At 39.8% G+C, this 19,292-nt stretch overlaps 2 protein-coding genes across 8 annotated transcripts in view; one reads left to right on the top strand and one right to left on the bottom strand.

Annotated features, from left to right (window-relative positions):
• UPF2 (UPF2 regulator of nonsense mediated mRNA decay) overlaps positions 1-14,689 on the top strand; it is a 60,268-nt gene extending 45,579 nt beyond the window's left edge. For 5 of the 7 annotated variants that reach the window (XM_053406831.1, XM_053406828.1, XM_053406832.1 and 2 more), the window contains 6 exons: positions 2,064-2,168; positions 4,467-4,565; positions 7,757-7,924; positions 9,181-9,322; positions 10,003-10,123; positions 11,359-11,460. In XM_053406831.1, coding sequence (XP_053262806.1) covers positions 2,064-2,168; positions 4,467-4,565; positions 7,757-7,924; positions 9,181-9,322; positions 10,003-10,123; positions 11,359-11,398 — 675 coding nt within the window. In that variant the 3' untranslated portion in view covers positions 11,399-11,460. Of the gene's footprint in view, positions 1-2,063; positions 2,169-4,466; positions 4,566-7,756; positions 7,925-9,180; positions 9,323-10,002; positions 10,124-11,358; positions 11,461-11,990; positions 12,051-13,426 lie in introns of those variants that run through there. The other 2 variants (XM_053406829.1, XM_053406830.1) reach the window with 2 other exon arrangements.
• The window catches only part of LMNTD1 (lamin tail domain containing 1), a 267,223-nt gene continuing 256,227 nt past the window's right edge, over positions 8,297-19,292 (bottom strand). The window contains exons 11-12 of the transcript XR_008332541.1: positions 11,316-11,593; positions 8,297-9,433 (exon numbers count right to left, since the gene is read on the bottom strand). The gene's annotated coding sequence lies outside the window, so the exon portion shown is untranslated. The remainder of the gene's footprint in view (positions 9,434-11,315; positions 11,594-19,292) is intronic.

Genomic DNA, 19,292 nt, shown 5'->3' with positions numbered 1-19,292 from the left:
TTTAATTTCTGCACCAGCAAACTAAAGTTGGACCAATAAACTCCCACAGTGTCCTTTCCTTGTCTCATTCTCAACAGCTGCCTAGCTGTGGTTGTTTCATGCGCAGGGTCTAAGAAAATCGTGTCTAGATACTGCAGAAACATTTGTAGATTTCCTAGGGCGGCATCCCTCCTAGATATTAGGGGTATAACACAGTCCTTAGCCCTCCCTTCCAAGAAATTAATCACATAAGCAACCTTCTCTTGCTCAGATTGAAATTCTTTATCCTTTATCTCTATTATGTAAGAAATTTCTGTCTTGAAAGCCATGTATTCAGAGGTTTCTCCCTTGAAGCTACGCGGACGTACAGTAAATGTTTTACTCACTCTGTCTCCACACGTCGCTTGCAACATGGCTCTATGTTCTCCCAATGCTGCTGATAGTATGTTGACTTGACTTTTCAACTGTAAGTTCTGTTGCCATAAGTCCTGTAATGTTAGCTGGAGCGCTGGGGTTTCTCCTTGCCCAACTGGCGCCACAGCTCCCTCCATTTTGGCTTCTTCTTTACTTATAGTGAAGAGGCGCAGAGCAGAAGGTATTCTGTCAGGACTGGTCGTTGTCCTCTTCAGATCACCACACAAATGCTTCTTGTTCTTTTATAACTTTTTATTGCGTATTAACAAAACATTCTTATAAACGGTTCTTAACTATTATTCCTCAGAGTCACTTCTTTCAGATACCTTCTGAGCTCTGCTTCTCCATGACCAGCCACTCTCAAAATGGCGAAGGCGCCTTTCCCTTCGTTTTCCCGCTCTTTTTTCTAACCTCCTGGCTAGAGCTGGCTTGTATCTCCCCTCCTCCCAATCTGAGCTAGAACTGAACCCTTGCCTTTCCTGGGAACAGCTGGTCCCTCCCTGTTGTTCCTCTTGCTCCCTTCTATTAGATTCACTGCTCCTTCCCCCCTTGGGGAATGCTTTCTCCCTCTGGGAAACTGGAATCTTCTAACTCTAACTCTTCCCTGACACTATGGATTACAAATTTGATTAAGGTGGAAGTTGGAGCTTTCGGGACATTTGGACTTAAAAGGAGTAAGAAACAAGATTCGGGCTCCACTTTTAAGTATGGAGGTCTGGCTGGAAGAAACATGGACCCTATTGGGACAGAGCTTCTCCGAGATCTGGTGTTTAATACTAAGGACTACCAAAAAAACCGGCAGAGAGGAATTGAGAGAGAATTAAGAGCCTCGGATGTGAGGTCTCCAGGCTGATAGTAGACTAAGACTGATGGACATTTGTTGGGGATCGAAACCGGGAAAGGGTGGGGTGGGGTTTGGGAATCCAAAGGGTGCACAATTATAATCTGTTTTTTTATTTTGTTTTGTTATTAGTATGAAAATTGGGGAATTCGTGGAAGGGAATTTGAGTCGACTTTAGAAAAAGGTTTTAAGAATGAGCACTGATGTACAAATATTGATGTTTATAAGTTAAAATTGGTTTTTCTAAAATGAATTAAATATAAAAAGGTCAAAAATTGGGGATAAGAACTTGTTGAACTAACAATTTGAATTGGAATATAAGAAGGGGAGGTGTGGGGAAGTCAAGGAAATATGTTATTGAAAATCCGGATTGTAAACTTTATGTGTTTTTAACTTTTTTGTTTTTTCTTTTTTGATTTTTTAATGTATTAAGGTGGAAAATCTCAATAAATATCTTAAAAAAAATAAAAAATAACCTGGTAGTTATTGTGCTCAAGGTCCTTCTACTGCCGCCGATGAGTATGATTTTATTATGGGAACTGCAAAGTTGTGAGACTCCCACTTGGAGTCTCTTGGAGCTCTGGTCATTTATTAAGTAGGGTAGGAGGGGGGTAAATGAGTTTCTGAACTTGAATGAACATATGCATGCCATGCACAGTGCAACTGGTTCTGAGTGAGCTTCACTCACCATCAACAGGCTAAGCAGAACTGAAATGACCATGGAGGAGAGATTTCTGAGACAGTGTAAATTTAAGCGTGTGTATATGTTAATCAGTTTCATTAAATCATGGTTTATGATCATGCATTAAAACTCCAGTAAACATTTCAGGAGGGCTCTGATAATGATGACGAAGAGGGAGAAGAGGAGGAAGAAGAAAATACTGATTATCTCACAGACTCTAATAAGGAAAATGAAACTGATGAAGAAAATACTGTATGTATTGCTGTACTATTTATTTCTTTAAAACATTTCTTATAAACATTCATTAGAAGGTCAATTAGTGGTCTCAATCCACAGCAAACCACATAAGTACTGTAGGCTTGATATTAATGACCAGCAAATGCCTGGATGAACAAAACAAATAAGTCTTTAGCAAGCACCAAAGCATCCAAGTTGGTGCTTGCCATATTCCAAAAGCTGAGTTCCACAACAGAAAACACCCTCCCCCAGATTACCGCAAGATGAATTTCAGCAGACTGACTCATCTGAAGGTCTCTGAACAGCTACATCTATTGAGAGAAGGCTTTCTCTCAGATAACCTAGTCCTAAATTGTTAAGACAACAACCAACACCAACACCTTAAACTTGGCCAGGTGGATTGGCAGCCACTTCAGTTCTTCTTGAAATGGGTAGCAACCTCCCCACTTCATCCTACATTCTGGAGCGGATTCCAACTTTAAGATGAAACTTGCATACCAAAAGCACTGTGCACACTGCATTCAAGTGTGGCTTGTGCCACACCACACATCATGGTTTACTGTTTCAGCAGTATTACATGGACAAGAGTCCACAAGCCCAAGCAAAACATTGGACTTGAACTCTTTCCCCCTCTGTTCTCTTACTCTTGTGCTGCCAGGAAAAGGACTTCCATTGAATTTAGTGTTCATTCAAAAAATCTTGCTGAGCATTACATAGAACCAGGAGTTCTGCTTTAAAACGGTGGTTGGTTACTAAACGAATCAATTTCAAATCATGGGTTATGAAGCTGGCTTTTTAAACCACTGTTTGTTGTAAGCCAAGATCCCTGGCTCTTAGGTAAGACGAAGCTGAGATTCTTTACAGGTAGGTAGCCGTGTTGGTTTGCTGTAGTTGAAACAAAATAAAAAAAATTCTTCCAGTAGCACCTTAGAGACCAACTAAGTTTGTTATCAGTATGAGCTTTTGTGTGCATGCACACTTCTTCAGGTATCTGAAGAAGTGTGCATTCACACGAAAGCTCATACCAATATGGTCTCTAAGGTGCTACTGGAATTTTTTTTTTTATTCTGAGATTCTTTGCAAGTGAAGCTAAACTTGGCAGAACCCCTGTACACCACAGTGCAGAGAAGAACTCAAGCACATGTCAAACAGGTGCATGCAAACTTAGTGCATGCAAACCAGGCCATTAAGTACGTAGGTGTTAATATTAATTAATTTACTTTGGATTATCAATTCACACAAATTCATATGAATATCAGGTTACGAAGATGTAACTGATGTTTGGCTCTAGACTGGATTTATCAGAAACCTACAAAATGCCTACCGTAGAAGTCTTGTGTTATGGAAGAGCATTGTTGTTGTTGTTGTTTAGTCGTGTCCAACTCTTCGTGACCCCATGGACCAGAGCATTAATTAAAACAAATAGTACCTCATAGAATTGGTCACATTACCCTGCAACGAAATTTACTGTTGTATTGCCAGCTGTTGTATTAGCAACACCTATGCTAAGACTTTATGAGAACAAATACATAGTGCAGCTCCTTTATTTGTAATTTAAAAGAAGGGGCAGCTAAAGGAAACTTAAAATTGTGCTTCAACTAACTCAACTTCCTGTATTAGAAACTAATCTGCAAAGTAGCCTTGTTTTCTGAGAGATACAAGTGGTGTCCCTTTTATAAAGCAAGCATATTTCCTCCCCTATCTGAAGCCAAGTGTGTGTTGTGGAAAAAGCCCAATATGAAACCTACGTAACTAAAAGTAAGAATTTAGCATTAAACCTAATAGTTAGAACTAGAAAGCCTTAATTATAGTGAGAGCTTGTAATTGTACTAATTCCCTCTGACCGGTAGTTGGAATGATTTTAAGACTGTTGACCCGTCCAAAAGCCCTGCTCCCTGGTCTTCCATTAGCCTGAGTGAGAGAGGCCCATACTCCAGCAACCTTCTTATTTTTGCCACCTATCCAACTCTTCAGGTGGCTTGGTTCCAAAGAATACAGCCAGCTGCATGGAGCAGTAAGGAGTTAATGGAGCACATGCACTTAAGTACATGCCTGAGCTGCATTACATACAAATCCCAAAGCATTAAAACATGGACTATTTTCTACTTCTGTCTACCTTTTTGAAAACATTTTGTCCTAATGACTGAAATTATCCCACATTTTTATTTTAAAATTTTGTATGGCCATTGGGGGCCAGATATTGCTTCACAGGCAAGATTCAGCCTGTTGGCCAACCCTAATTGAGGGATAACTTATGCACATTAATCTAGAGAACATAATAATGTTGTTTCCCTGCCCTCCCTTATTTAACAGGAAGTCATGATTAAAGGAGGTGGACTTAAGCGTGTCCCATGTGCTGAAGATGAAGACTTCATTCAGGCATTGGACAAAATGATGCTTGAAAATTTACAGGTATTAATGGGATTTTTAGTCAGTCACTCATATGTCTTACTCTTATTGGTATCTATTATATACAATGACATTTAGCATGGAGGGATTATTTTACAATTCTTCCTTGTATATCAAGCCCCCCACCCCCCAACCCGGCTTGTGTGCTTATCTTCTCTGATGTGGCTGCAAAGAGGAATTCAGAAGCTTGCAAACATTAATTCTGGTTTGTTTGAAACAAGCTAAATTTGAAACCATTCATGCCATAATAAGGACATAACTGTTAAATCAGCTGAGAGAAACCGAAGTATTTTACTTTGGGGGACCCATTTCACATATTAGCATTCTTAGATGTGCTTTTGGTTGTACTTCTGGCATAGAGCTATGACCATAGCACAGGGGCAACTCCCTGAATAATGCACCTGCTTACAACATTCATGCAAATCATGGGTATATCTCCTTTAAAAATGTAGTGTGTGAAGCAAAAAACGGGAGCCCCCAAAACTCAGCTGGAAACAAAGCAAAAACAGCAGCAGGCCTTTTGGTCCTTGCTGTTCCTTTTTCATGGTATTCTAAAATCAGTTTAAAAATTCATAGTTAAAGAGCTGAATAATATACTGTATAGAAAAGATAAACAATAAATGCTGTATTTAAAGATAATTACAAACTGGAAAAGGAGAGCAGTTTATTTCCCACATTCAGAACAAATTTGGGAGAATAAAATTTACATCTTTCAGACATTAACTTTTATGTCAAAGCTTTCTAATAGATCAATCAGAACTCCAGCTCTAAATATATATATATGTACCCAGGTTTTTTTAATATAAAAATGTACATATGCATGCTAAATTATGTACATATAGAATATCAAAAATTAAACTTTTTTTACTTAGAAGAGTAATTCAAAGTTTCTCTCCTATTTTTATGCTATACCAAACAACTGAGATATCCACCTACCATTCCTTTTTTAAATTTTTTTATTTGTTTGTTTGTGTTTCTGATACATTTCAATACAAACATCAAGAATAATACATGAAAAACCTCAAAAATAATAAAAAGCAGAAATTTAAAAATAGCAGAAGAACAGAAAACAATCATTTACAGACTTCCCTTCATCTTCTTCCATGGTTCTTTTTGTCTTCTCCTTGTGTTTTCTTGGCTCCCTCATTCTATCTCAACTCCTCACATTAATCTAGTTATTGCTTACACTGCTGAGAATATTGCCATCCTGCTACTTTTTCATATAATCAATAAAAAATATCCAGTCCTCCTTATATCTTTTATCATTTTGATTTCTTATTCCAGTGGTCATCCCTGCTAGCTCCGCATATTCCAACAGTTTCTTCTTTTGTTGGTACCTGATCTGTTTTTCATTTTTGTGCTGTTAACACACATGCGGCAGTTGTCACATACAGAAACAAGTTTCTCTCTGTTTGAACAACTTCTGTTGTAATTAATCCCAGCAGAGGACACCTTCACCCCAGGATGGCTCCTTTTGTCACATACACAGCCCAACAAGACAACAAGAAGAACCCACCGACAGCATTCGAATCAGCCTGGCTTTCTTGCCCCAACAAGCCCTCCTGCCCCCCTCACAAAGGCAGACAAACCCCATCACAGCCAGCCACAGACAACCAGTCATACCTCGGGCCCCCAACTCCTTTCACTACCAAGAAACGTAACAAGCAAATAGAAAGAGAACCTATCTAGTTGACGCTGACATGAAACCCCATGCGTACACTGCAAAAAATATAAATTTCACCCCCTTCTTGACCTTATACTGTAACTCAACACTAATGTCTCGTAACAATTGTAGCTGATCTGTAGAAAAGACTGTACAACTTGAAGAAAGAGACAAGGCATGTACTTTTGTAAACCAAGAAAATCTTTTTTAAAAAAGGAAAAAAAGAAATGCTTCAGGGTTTTTAGAAAAGGCTTTTTTGGACATTTTTTAACATTCATTATAAATCATTTCCCAGTAATTTTTAATTATACTGCATGACCACCACATATGGTAGAATGTTCCTTCTGCTACCTTACATTTCCGGCAGTTACCCTTTACTGATTTTGACACTTTAGCTGGTCTGTTTGGTGTTAAATACTTCGTGAAGGAAAACTTCATGAAGGTGATCCATACTCTTTCAATTTGTATTCCTCCCCAGTGATAGTCAGCAAATCTCTATATGTGCTCCAGTTTGTCTGTGTATTAATTTTTTCCTTGTGAGGGCTTCTATTGGTGGCAACCACATCAGTGTTTTCCTTTCTAATAAGTTTTTATTTTTTCCCCATACCCTATACAAGTGTTTTCTAATCGTGTGGTTTGAGAAACTCTTATATAGCTTAGCCTTCCTATACCGCAAGCATGCATGCCACCCGAATTTTAGGTCATGCCTTTCCAGATCTAATAAGTAATTATTATTTAATAAAATCCATTCTTTTAACCAACATAAACATGATGCATCAAAATATAATTGTAAGTCTGGAAGGGAAAAGCCACCTCTCTTCTTAGTATCAATCAGGGCCTTATGTTTTATCCTGGGCTTCTTTCCCTGCCATATAAACCTAGATAGATCTTTTTGCGACTCCTTCAAGCTTCAGATGTCATTAACTGTAGGTACTGTCTGAAACAGGAATAGCATCTTTGGGAGTATATTCATTTTTATAACTGAAATTTTACCCAACAATGACAATTGCATTCTACTCCAAATTTCCAGATCTTTCTTGATTTCTTTCCAAACCTTTACATAGTTATCATTAATAATATTATGATTGTTTGTCATTAACCATATCCCCAAGTACTTCACTTTTTTTCACTCTTCAAACCACTGACTCTTTCTAAACCCTTCATAAGTTGACTATCCAGGTTTTTAACTATCATTTTTGTTTTATCTTTGTTCAGTTTAAAACCTGTCAATTTACCAAACTCCATAATTCCTTCCAGTACTGCCGGCACACTTTCTAGTGGGTTTTCTAATGTTAAAACCACATTGTCGGCATATGCCTTTAATTTATAATTTTGCTGACCCACCTACCATTTCTAATTCCAAACATTTGAACCTGGAAGTAATGCTGAAAGGCCTAGATTCTCATTATGACTTACAGGAGCCTTAAAAGCCACCTGATGGTGTGTGAGGCAGCCCTGGAATTAACTTGTTTTTCTAAATTAAAGAATGGTATCCTAGTTTTGTTGTTACCTCCATTTCTTGCCTTTTCAGCAAAGGAGTGGGGAATCGGTGAAAGTGCATCAGTTAGACGTTGCAATTCCCTTGCATCTCAAGAGCCAGCTCAAGAAGGGCCCACCCCTGGGTGGTGGGGAAGGAGAGTCTGAATCTGGAGACACCATGCCTTTTGTCATGTTAACTCGAAAAGGCAACAAGCAACAGGTGAGGCCTTGTGTACAAGGGAGTTATTTTTGCCTTTTTCAATATTAAATTCATTCATAATTTTTGTCATCCTGTATACTTCACTGACTGCTGTCTTGGGAAGTGTGGCTCAGTGACACTGGTACATTGTTTTGGAAAGGTGCTGCCTAGTTGTCATCACCTCCTTTTGAAACTGGTTTGTTTTTGGAGGGCAGATAGAAATGCCAGCTGTGGCTCTCACATGTCTTAGTCAGACTATCATAAGGAACTGAAGCGTCAAATGGACTTTCTGTTTGCCTTCCTTCCTTTGGGAGAACTTTTTTTAAAAATACCATCTCATAAATATGGGCCTAAAGCAAGAAACTACTTCTAAAAAATACACAGAGAGTGGTATATGTTTGAATATTTTTTATCTAGCTGTGATTCATGAAAATGGTGAAATTGCTCTTAAAATAGAATAATGTAGTCCCAGAATATTTTCACTTTTAAATGATATCACTTAGCTTAATTATATTACAGCCATTATAGCACAGCAGTAGTCGCATGTTAGACTGGATCAAGAGCTGATGTTAACATGGGAGCTGAAACCAAAAACTATGAATTGTGAAGCATCTACTTCAAATCTTTCCTCTCCTGTGATCTTGCTAGATGGCCCTGGGGGCGCCACTGTCTCTCCTGGGCCATCCATCTGCAATATGGGAATCGTAATGATCTACCTTGCAGGATAGTTGTAAGGAATAGAACAAATGAATGTATGTGAAAGGCTCTGAGTGCATTCTGAAGCTCTGTGTGAATGATTGGCATGATAATATACGAAATACTTTAAAGTAGCAAAGTTCTGTAGCTAATGGCACATTTCTTTCCTAAGTATTCACCTTTTTCACTTTAGAAGTTCTGTTCTGTTGAAATCTGTAGGATTAGCTCAGTGTTTTGTCATCTTTAACCTGACTGACATTCCACTTTTCATTCAAAACCCACTTCTGGAAATAGTTTGGACTTACAGAGTTGCAAGTATTGGTGCAAATAAAAACCAGCAACATTTGTGCACTTTTCTTCCATCTAGAACATGTTGAGTCATACATTTGTTCCTTTCATTGAGCTTACATATAAGACACCACATAAAAGAAATTGTACAAAAAATCTTCCCCATAACTATACAATGGTACAATAAAAAACTACAATAAGTTTAAAAATGCAGCCAGAATAAAAATCTAATGCAATATGCAAGCAATAAAAGAATAAGCACAAGTTCTCAGAGGTGTCTTGTCTGTCTTCAGTTTAAGATCCTAAATGTGCCAATGTCGTCTCAATTGGCTGCAAATCACTGGAATCAACAACAAGCTGAGCAAGAGGAGAGGATGAGAATGAAAAAATTGACATTGGATATCAATGAACGGCAGGAACAAGAGGACTATCAAGGTATGAGTTACCCTTCCAAAGGGCCTTCGTATAGATGAGGTTATTGCTGAGGTTCAACCTTCTACCACATAGGACCATTTGACTGGTTTTGTGTGGGCCTGCTCCAAATTCCTGCAAAGGAGTTGACAGATCATTTATTCTCTTGACTACCAAATTAAAGAAAAACATATTAAACAAAATTAAAAGATTCAATCTTTCAAATAAATGTCAGTTAAATAGACATTTGTCATCATTTGAAGTGGCTTTTTCACCCAGCCTGTAGGGCTGGTTGCCTGGATAAGGAATCATAGGTGAAAACCTTCCATCAAGCATAGTGGAAACATGGTTTGCTCATTTAATAACCAATCAGTTACTGTGGTTTCTGACTGGCAGAAAAAAATATTGGTAAATAATGTGCACATAAAAAACATCTTAAATGCCAGTGTTTTGCTTTTAAAAATGTATTTTGTCAAAAATAGGAAAATTGTGAAAAATGTGTTTTATTTATTGTTCATGTGTTTCAGGTGTGTCACAGTCTAACTCTTTCACAAAAGAACATTTCCCAGGATTCTTCCATTGAAAGATTAAAAAAATGAGAGCCATCCCTGAAACTCCTTTGAATTTGCAATGTAGCTATACCCTCTTTTGCCTTCTTTACTTTTAATATTTATATGTGTAATATGTGTATATTTAATATGCAGAGATGATGCAATCCTTGGCTCAGCGGCCAGCTCCAGCAAATACCAACAGGGAACGGCGGCCTCGCTATCAGCATCCAAAGGGAGCACCTAATGCCGATCTAATCTTTAAAACTGGTGGAAGGTAGGTATTCTAGAAACAGGATGATTATTGCATTGTTTTCAACTTCTTGCAGCTTTCACTATTTCAAACATAAAAAACCCTTAGGATAGAAGTGATAATATCCTAAGGTATGAGGGAATTCTTTCAGGGGTTAAGTGCTTCATGTCTCTGCTTAGAATCTTGGGTTGATAGGACCACCGCCTTGTTATCATTGGTTACAGCTAGCTACATTCTAAATAGATTATATACCTCTGTAACTAAAACTACTCCTTATAAGTTGCTTCATGCTGGAAAACCCAAGTTGGGACATTTACGTGTGTTTGGATGTAAATATTTTGTGCATGTTCAAGCAGAGACATGCAGGAAACTCTTCAAGGGGGTTAGAATGTACATTTCTTGGTTATGATTCTCAAACAAAAGGGTATATAGACTGTGGGTCTCTAAAAAGCAAAAATGTAATAGTGAGCAGACATGTCATTTTTCATGAGCGCAAGTACAAGGTAGACAAAGTACTTCTAAAGTGTGTCTTCCTTCAAGTCAGAGATTATCTCAAAGTGAGACACAGAAACAAACTGAAAAATCAAACAGGCGGTTAAGAGACAAACAGCAATGAGTGTAGAAACTTTTCAGGATAGAGAAACTGATGTTAAGGTAGAACCTGAAACAGTGAGTACTCCTATTTTAAGATGTTCTGAAAGAGGAAGGAGAGCACCTGTACATTATCAGAGTGAATTTCAAAATTATCAGACTACACATAAAGCAGTGATGGCCAAACTCAACCCTCCAGCTGTTTTGGGACTACAATTCCCATCATCCCTGACCATTGGTCCTGTTAGCTAGGGATGATGGAAGTTGTAGTCCCGAAACAGCTGTAGGGCCAAGTTTGGCCATCACTGACATAAAGCAATGAAAGTAGCGTATGAACCAGAATGTTTTGAAAAAATTGATGATATGGAACCCAAATTAGCAAAGTGTTGGTTTAATGCTATGTCAGAGGTAATGGAAGCAATGCATAAAAATGAAACTTGAGAACATGTACCTTTACCTGAAGGGAGAAAACTCATCAGTTCCAAATGGGTGTTTACAGTGCCCAAATCTACCCTGGACATTTATGCTACCCAGGTGTCTGATTCTGGCAGACAGGCAGTCCTAACCTCAGCTGACGGATAGGGAGTCAGAGGACATCGTTGTTAAACTTATTCAAGATACCCACCAAAATGGAAATCCAGTTCTTTTTTTCTATCTTTTTATTTCAGTTTGTCTGTGTTGCTGTTGGTGGTGGAACTGAAATGGTGACTAATTAATGACATTTCAACTGGGAGCTTCCTGGTTTTCACACTTAGCCTTGGCAGCAGGATTTACCGCTTTCTGTTCACTTCAATTCTTTCTCTTGAATTGGTCCCTTTGCCCAGCAATTCCTGTCCAGAGGAGCAGCAATAGCTGTTATAGGGCTCAATTCAGGTCACCTTGGGGGTTATTCCTTACCAGTCTCTGTATTGGGGGGAGAAATGAAATCACATTAATGTCTCCAAAAATACGCAATGTCTGTTTTACTTCATGATCATAATTGTGAATCCATTGCCTAACCATAGTCATTCTCTATGGTGTAACAGAGCAGTTGCAGTGTAAAATTACAGTGGGGAGGGGGATTTGGAAATTAAAATTAACCTTTGTGCCTATTGTATTTCCCACTTACGAAAAAGGTACTACTTTGAGCCTCAAAAAAGATGAAATAGGATAACTTTAAGTTGCTTTGGTAGCCTCTTGGCTGAAGAGCAGGGTATAAAATGCTTTAACTAAATAAGTATATTGCAGAAGAATGCAGTTCATAAAGAAACTAGAGCACTTCTCAATTTCATTATCATTCCTATTTTTTTAATATGATCAGGCGAGAGAGAGGGAACAGACAGCGCCGAAGCTGAGATTAGTCACGGAAACAGAAAGAAAAGTGAGTTTTGGGGGAGGAGGGTTCCAGGTATAGGTCCAGTTCCCGTGTCACATTAAACCATTTAATGTGAAAGAGCAGCATGTTGGTGCACACTGCTCAAAAGTTCCTGCTGCATATCTACCCTGCTCCTGCCATGCCATGAATGCAACAAGCCAGTGTGGCCCATTGTTTTGTCTGAACCTAGGGTTGTGGTTTATTTCCTCCAACCAGCCATGAACAGTAACCACAGTTAGTTTGCGGGGGGTGGGGGGAACCAACCACAAGTCCAGATTTGAACAACATGACTGGCCAGACTTGGCCTTGCTTGACTGATAGCTTGCCAGGAGCAAGGGGCATGTGCTGTAGGAGGTTTTGAGCAGCATGCACTAGCATGTTTCTTGTTGACGTTAAACCATTGCACTACGGTTTAATGTGCCATAGAGTATAAAAGGTTACTCTAGTAGTCAACGTGGCATTTTAAGGTAAGGGATACAGGCAGAGAGGCTACAGTAGACCACACAAGACACCAAAAATAATCTGTTCACCCAAATATACCTTTTTCAAAATATGTCTGTGTAGGTTTGAACTTCATATTTGAAAGATCAGCTCCTATTCAGCTTTGAATGTTAGATATACTTACAGGAAAAAATGTGACTTGGGAACAACAGCATCTAAGCCTTGGATTCTAATGGTGGAAGTCAACTTCCAGCTGTTCCTTCTATACAAGCATTGCAGCTTGTCAGATGAAATTCTCCCCCCTCCTGCCTAGGTATGCTGTTCTGAGGGAGCTCCCAACCCCATGTCAGTATCAGGAGGAGGGAGCTCTTGTGCAGGACTTCCACTGATGGGACTGGTTAGCTGATTCCTGTCCTAAGGACTGAATCAGCGAACTGAGGGTTAGGGTTGATTTTATACATGGCACACTAACATAGTTTTGTTCTGTTATTTAAAAAAATGGGAATGCAAAAAAAAAAAAGACCCATGGAGGGCTGGTCAAATCCAGCTCCCTACCTCTGACATAGATTGTGGAGTGCTGAGGAAGAACAATTGTCAGGTTGCACATGCCTAAGAATGTTATTAGATCCCGGTCCTTGAAGAACCTTGCAGTAAAACCTCATTATTGTAGTCAGTTCTGAGACTACACTGTAAAATAAATAAATAATAAATAAATCTACTGCATTGAGAAGCTGTATTCTGCCCCATGTATAAATTATGCAGATTTGCAACATTTATCCTGTTTCTTTCAGTCATGGGGGTAATCACAGAGTCCTGGAGAGAGAAGCTCCAGCCTGACCACTTGAAATTTTATTGAGCTCCTCTTCTGGGCGTCTGATATTTTCACCAGAAGTTCTTTGTTGTTGATATGCATTTCCTTTGTCTTTTCTCTTCTTTGTTAGGAGACGTTGATCCAGCAGCAAGCGTCATTTCATTAGGCCCTGTATCTCCAATGTTGTGGATTAGTGGAGTCCTCCAGCAATTAAACGAGAGCAGCGGACACATCTGAGCATGTCGGTCTAGAGAGTTCAGAATCGAAAATCTGGGACAGGCTGGAGCCATAGAGCAGATACACCAGCCTCCACTAAAAACAGAAAAAGCGGAAGCTCCCAGTCACAGCCTACCAAACAAACAAAAAGCATCTTGTTATGGAACCATGTGAGGATTAATCTTCTCATGAGAATGGAAGCAAATAAATGAGATGGTTAACTTTACCAGTGAGCAGTTCAGTTACAACAAAGCGCAACTTAAATAAGATGGATTACGCTGGAATGGAGACGGTCTTGATGGCAAAGTATGGGGGAAAGCAAACCTAATAGGAGTGGCATTTTCTCTGAATTGGGCATGGCATGTCAGGAGAATATTAATCTGGGGCTCCAGTCTGCATTAGAGAAGTGGTAGAGCAAGAGGTAATTATCGTATAGTAAACCCCAACATGCAGGGTAAAATAGACAGCACCTGATTTACCAAAACACCAGATATTCCACGAGAAAGAGGATTTTGTTTCAAGGGGGAAACCCTTTCTCTGCATGTGTTGCAGGAGGGGGTAAGTGATGAAGGGAGCAGATCCAGGGAAGTGGGATGGTCTACTGAAGGTCAGAGTGGATGGGAAGGTAAGAGAGCATTGATCCAAAGTTGCTTCAAACAGCCTGATGCCAGCCTATGAAAGGATCTAGAGGAGCTCGTTAAAGCATCATTGAAAACCAAAATGTGCCAGTCAGCATGACAGACAGATGCCGACAAGTGGAGTTGAACGTTCTGTTGACTTTCATGGGTTGATAAGCCTCTGTGTCTATATTTTAAAACACAAGGAAAAATTAGCTGGCAACAAGTAGAATTTTTATTTTTCTAAATGGAAATGAGGTTTCTGGGTCAGTTTCTGACAATCTTGTTTGTTAGTATAGTTCTGGGGATTTTTTTGTTTGTTTGCTTTCACGTAGGTCTAGTACATTCAGTTAAAGAGCACATCTGTATGCTAAAAATTCTGAACTATTTTAAAATTCTTTTTACCTCTGTTGAGTTCTGCATGTAGAATTTAAAACGAAACTTGTACAACTTGTTACATTTCACACTTGTGTACACAGAGTCAGAAATGCCGCCCGATCTTCACCAGCTTCAGAAAACTGATCTTTGCCGATGCTGCAATAAAGTGTTGTAATTTAGAATTGGGGTGGTGTTTTTTGTCTTTGTGTCCCGTTTTATGACTGGTGCTTTAGTATCTGGTTCATCGTTGAAAGATTTTTACAGGAAATTGATGTGCATCTCCGTCACCTTAAACGTGAAAAGCCAGCTAGCAGCTGGAGGTTTCTGGATTCCCTCCTTCTGCACAATTCCCATCTTAGGGGTTTGGGCATAGTTCTATCTTTTCTAGATGGTACATAGGACCATTAATATGGATTAATGCCCCAAATTCTGCTGCTGGAGAGCTGTCTTTATCTTAAAACATAATAATAATAATAATAATAATAATAATAATAATAATAATAATAATAATATCATCTTTATTGTCATTACCCCCTCTCGGGGACAACGAAATTACTTGACTGCTCCATAAAAACACTAATTAAAACAATACAGTATAGTACAGCAAGGAAGATTAGATGACTTTCAAAGTCCAGGCTTCCCATTCAGGGCCGAGATCGCTCTGGAGAAGAAGCTGTTCTTAAAAAACATAGCAGAACCTCTTGGGTAAGTTTTGCAATTAATAGTTTCTGCCCCTGCTTGAATTTACTTTGCACTGTATTTTGATTCCTGATACTACTTTCTTTGCTGAAACTGATTCGGCTGTTAATTGTTAATGAGAGGAAGCCTGTGTGCTGCTCATGCACTGACCTCTATGTTTGAATTCAGAGAACCTAATGAAACCATTGACTCAAAGGTACAAGGTTGTATTTCTCAACTTAGGAAAATTTCCTGAAAGTGTTGTGTGGTAGCATTGGCTGGAACTGAAGATGTTCCAATCACTTAGAAGCTTATAAATAGCAAATCCAAGTGTGGGAATTCTCAAAACCTGACCATATATTGTTCTGTGGGGTTTAAGTAATGTGTTCAGTTAGTGTTCTGTGAGACTTAAAAGAATAGGAGGAGGTGTATCTCTGTGGCTGGAACCACAAATGGAGGTAAGGTGTAGGAGGAGAAAGGTTCAGCGCCATTTTCCTGTAGCTCCTTACTGTTAAAGACATCAGATTACCTGCTTTTTGTATGCATAGGGTGACCATTTTGAAAATAGTGCTTGGCACAGTTGCATCTTTGGGCCCTAACTTTCTCTACCATCTTCCCTAGCATGACCATTGAACGTAGCTGGTGGTTGGAATCTCATTCTTGTCAACGGACTCACCACCACTAGGCAGGCCTCTGAGCTCCTAACTGCTTGATCACAAAAGGAGGTGAGGGTGTCTGTGATTCTGCATAATTCCAAGCAGGGTTCTATTAAAAGCAGGTGGCATTTAATTGGCACAACTGATCTTTGCTGGATAAATTATTCCCCTTGTTTAAGCCAGTTGGGCAACTAGCTAATCTCAGTTTGCAAGACTTTCCTCTAACACAGTCTAGTTGAACATCTTGGCAGCAGTTTCCGCTTGGCGTGCTTTTCATAATTAGCCTCTCTGCTGTCCCTCCCCAGAGTCACATTTGAGTAAAATGTTGTGTGAAGTCATTCCTGAGGCCAAGTTCAAACATGGTGCATTTCCAGTTGACAGGAATATTGTGCACACTGAGATCCAGTGATACTGCAGTTGGTTTTTCCAAGTGTATGTTCCTGGTGTTATGGAAATGGCAAGAGACTTTGGCGTGGCTGCTTTGATTGCTGTGTTCAAAAGATTTCTGTGTTCAGATAAACCTTGGCAAAGGTCACCTTTAAGAGAACTACTTAAAACTTGTGGGATTTTTTTTTTTTAACGTGATTGCATAAATAATAAAAGTTCTAAGAATCACTCCTAATAGGGAAATCAACAGCTGAGTGCTTCCAGGCTTGCTGCCAAAAATGAGGCCACTAAGAAGCAAGGGAGGTATCAGGCATGCTAGGAGGGGACCCTCAGGGTTTGCAGAAGTACAGAATACACTGCAAAAACAATGAAGATACAAAACAAAACTCCTAGCCTGAGAACATGCTCCTTCATGGAATGTAGAGTGATAATAATTAGGAAAGAAAAATGGTACATGGGGTAGGTGGGAAAGGAGAAGAAGGGAGTCCTTTTAAAAGCAAAGATACATGGCAACATGTCTCATTACTGTATGCATTACTAATGTACACATAAGAGCCATGTATGATGTGCTGTGCATATGCCTGCTTGATGACCATATATAAAAACACACACACATACTGTAGACAAGCTTGCTTGTCATTTCTAGAGGCTGAATCTCGGAGAATCTTGACCTGGGTGCACATGTGTGCAAAGACACATGCATAAACACTCTGTGCTGCAAGCTGGCTAGGAGTTACTGTTGCTTGCTGTTCAAAAGTACAGAGGAAATCGTAGCCTTTCCAAGTGAGAAATAAAGGCTACATTGCTATGCCACACCTCCCTACCCTCTTGGCTTCCTCCTTTTCCCCACCCTTCTTTGATGAAGTATACAGTGGTATCCTGGGTTAAGAACTTAATTCGTTCTGGAGGTCCATTCTTAACCTGAAACTGTTCTTAACCTGAGGTACCACTTTAGCTAATGGGGCTTCCTGCTGCCGCCGCCACCTGATTTCTGTTCTAATCCTGGGGCAAAGTTCTTAACCCAAGGTACTATTTCTGGGTTAGCGGAGTCTGTAACCTGAAGCGTCTGTAACCCAAGGTACCACTGTAGTTGAAATCCCATGATGAGGTCTGAATCCCGATTGGAAGGGACCCAAATGGTCCGCATCTTCCAGGTTGTTCAGCAACCACCCTCTCAATCACCTTGCCCAAGAATGGAAGATTTGAGACTGGCCGATAGTTCACTAAATTGGCCGGGTCCAAATATGTTTTTTTAAGAAGTGGTTTAATAGGCACTTCTTTCAGTGGGTTTGGGAAGACTCCCTCACAGAGGGAAGCATTCACCACCTCGCAGAGCCCATCGCCCAGACCTTCTCGGCTGGCTTTTATTAGCTAGGATGGGCAAGAATCAAGGTCAGTTTCACTCGTCCAAGCAGCCTGTCCACATCCTCATGTGGACCACATTTGCTCTGGCCAATTGAACCCATGTTGTTGTTTAGTCGTTTAGTCATGTCCGACTCTTCATGACCCCATGGACCAGAGCACGCCAGGCACTTCTGTCTTCCACTGTCTCCCGCAGTTTGGTCAGACTCATGTCTGTAGCTTCGAGAACACTGTCCAACCATCTCGTCCTCTGTCATCCCCTTCTCCTTGTGCCCTCCATCTTTCCCAACATCAGGGTCTTTTCCAGGGAGTCTTCTCTTCTCATGAGGTGGCCAAAGTCTTGGAGCCTCAGCTTCACGATCTGTCCTTCCAGTGAGCACTCAGGGCTAATTTCCTTAAGAAATTTCCTTATTGAACCCATAGTCTTAGCATATCGGTTTGGGATAAAAGCAACTGTCTAATGCTGAAACATATTTTTACACTTTCCCCCACCAGGATTACAATTGGTTTCAGAATGCTGCTCAGACTCTTCAGAGATAAGTTCTCAAAAAGGAAAAAAAGTGAACAAATGTTGAAGTTTTAACATTGCCAATTCAAATTATTTCCACAGAGTTGCTAACTGCTCAGAAAGAACAAGGCCAGACTTGTTCTTAGGCTGTTGACAGCATCTCTGATATGCAGAAATCAGCAGATGAGGTGTTTCTCAGCAATCGGGTAAATATTATTGCCTGCTAATATTTACATAACAAAGTGTTATGGCACACAGTAGAAAACCTGAGGTACTGCTAGCTTAAAAAAAATAATGTTGAAACAACTTGTTTGTCCTCCTTTCTCCTGTCCAAATCTGGGATTAGCCTTGAGTTATGTTTCTTGAGTATAAATTTCTCTAAATTTTTGAATGAATTGGAACATGAAAGCCATTACTCATATTTTGGCTTTACTGGTCTTTGACCCTATAGATGCAAACCACTGGACTGAACATGCTGGTCCTGCCTTGGAATGTATGACATATGTAACATAAGCTGTCTGCTGATGAATCAGAACTGAGTGTTAGTGCTAACTTTCTTTAAAACAGAATATATAGTTACAACATAAGACAAAGCAGGAAATGCAGAGCCCGTCCCCAGTGATGTGTTATTACTGATGCTGCAGTAATAGTGCATTCATGGTGGAATTATGCAAGACTGTCCAGACATCATTCTACTTTATTGTTCTGTGATGCTTCCCCAATGCTGCCGTATTACCACCCTTGGCGGGGGGGGGGCGTGATACACCTGCGTTGTAGTGCGATGAAAGCAGGACAAAAAACCAAACCCAGAACATTTCTGGTCTGAAAAGTTGCAGGATTTCAGCAGGATATTACAAGACATGCACAAACAAAGCAGTATGTCCACCACAAACAATACTGCATCTATGCCCCAAGACCATCTCCATGAATGCACAATTACAAAGGACCTCTGGAGGGACCTGTCACTGCAACAGGGGCACCACAAATTTAAGAGGAGTTCCCTACCAGGACAGACTTTGCTTGTGTGCTCAAGACATCAATTCCATAAAACATATTTTGTTGCACTGTGCAAAATATGAGCAAGCCAGGGCTGAACTGATACTACCCTTGCTGGTACCTTTCCCGGGAAAATCAGAGGCTCACTATGTCAGGTTCCTATTGGAAGACTGGACAAACGCTAGAACATTAGCAGTG

This window comes from Podarcis raffonei, chromosome 10 (genome assembly GCF_027172205.1).
Source record: "Podarcis raffonei isolate rPodRaf1 chromosome 10, rPodRaf1.pri, whole genome shotgun sequence".
In the NCBI taxonomy this organism is placed as follows: domain Eukaryota; kingdom Metazoa; phylum Chordata; class Lepidosauria; order Squamata; family Lacertidae; genus Podarcis; species Podarcis raffonei.
The sequence above is the reverse complement of the archived record's forward strand: the minus strand, read 5'-3'. Positions and strand labels throughout refer to the sequence as shown.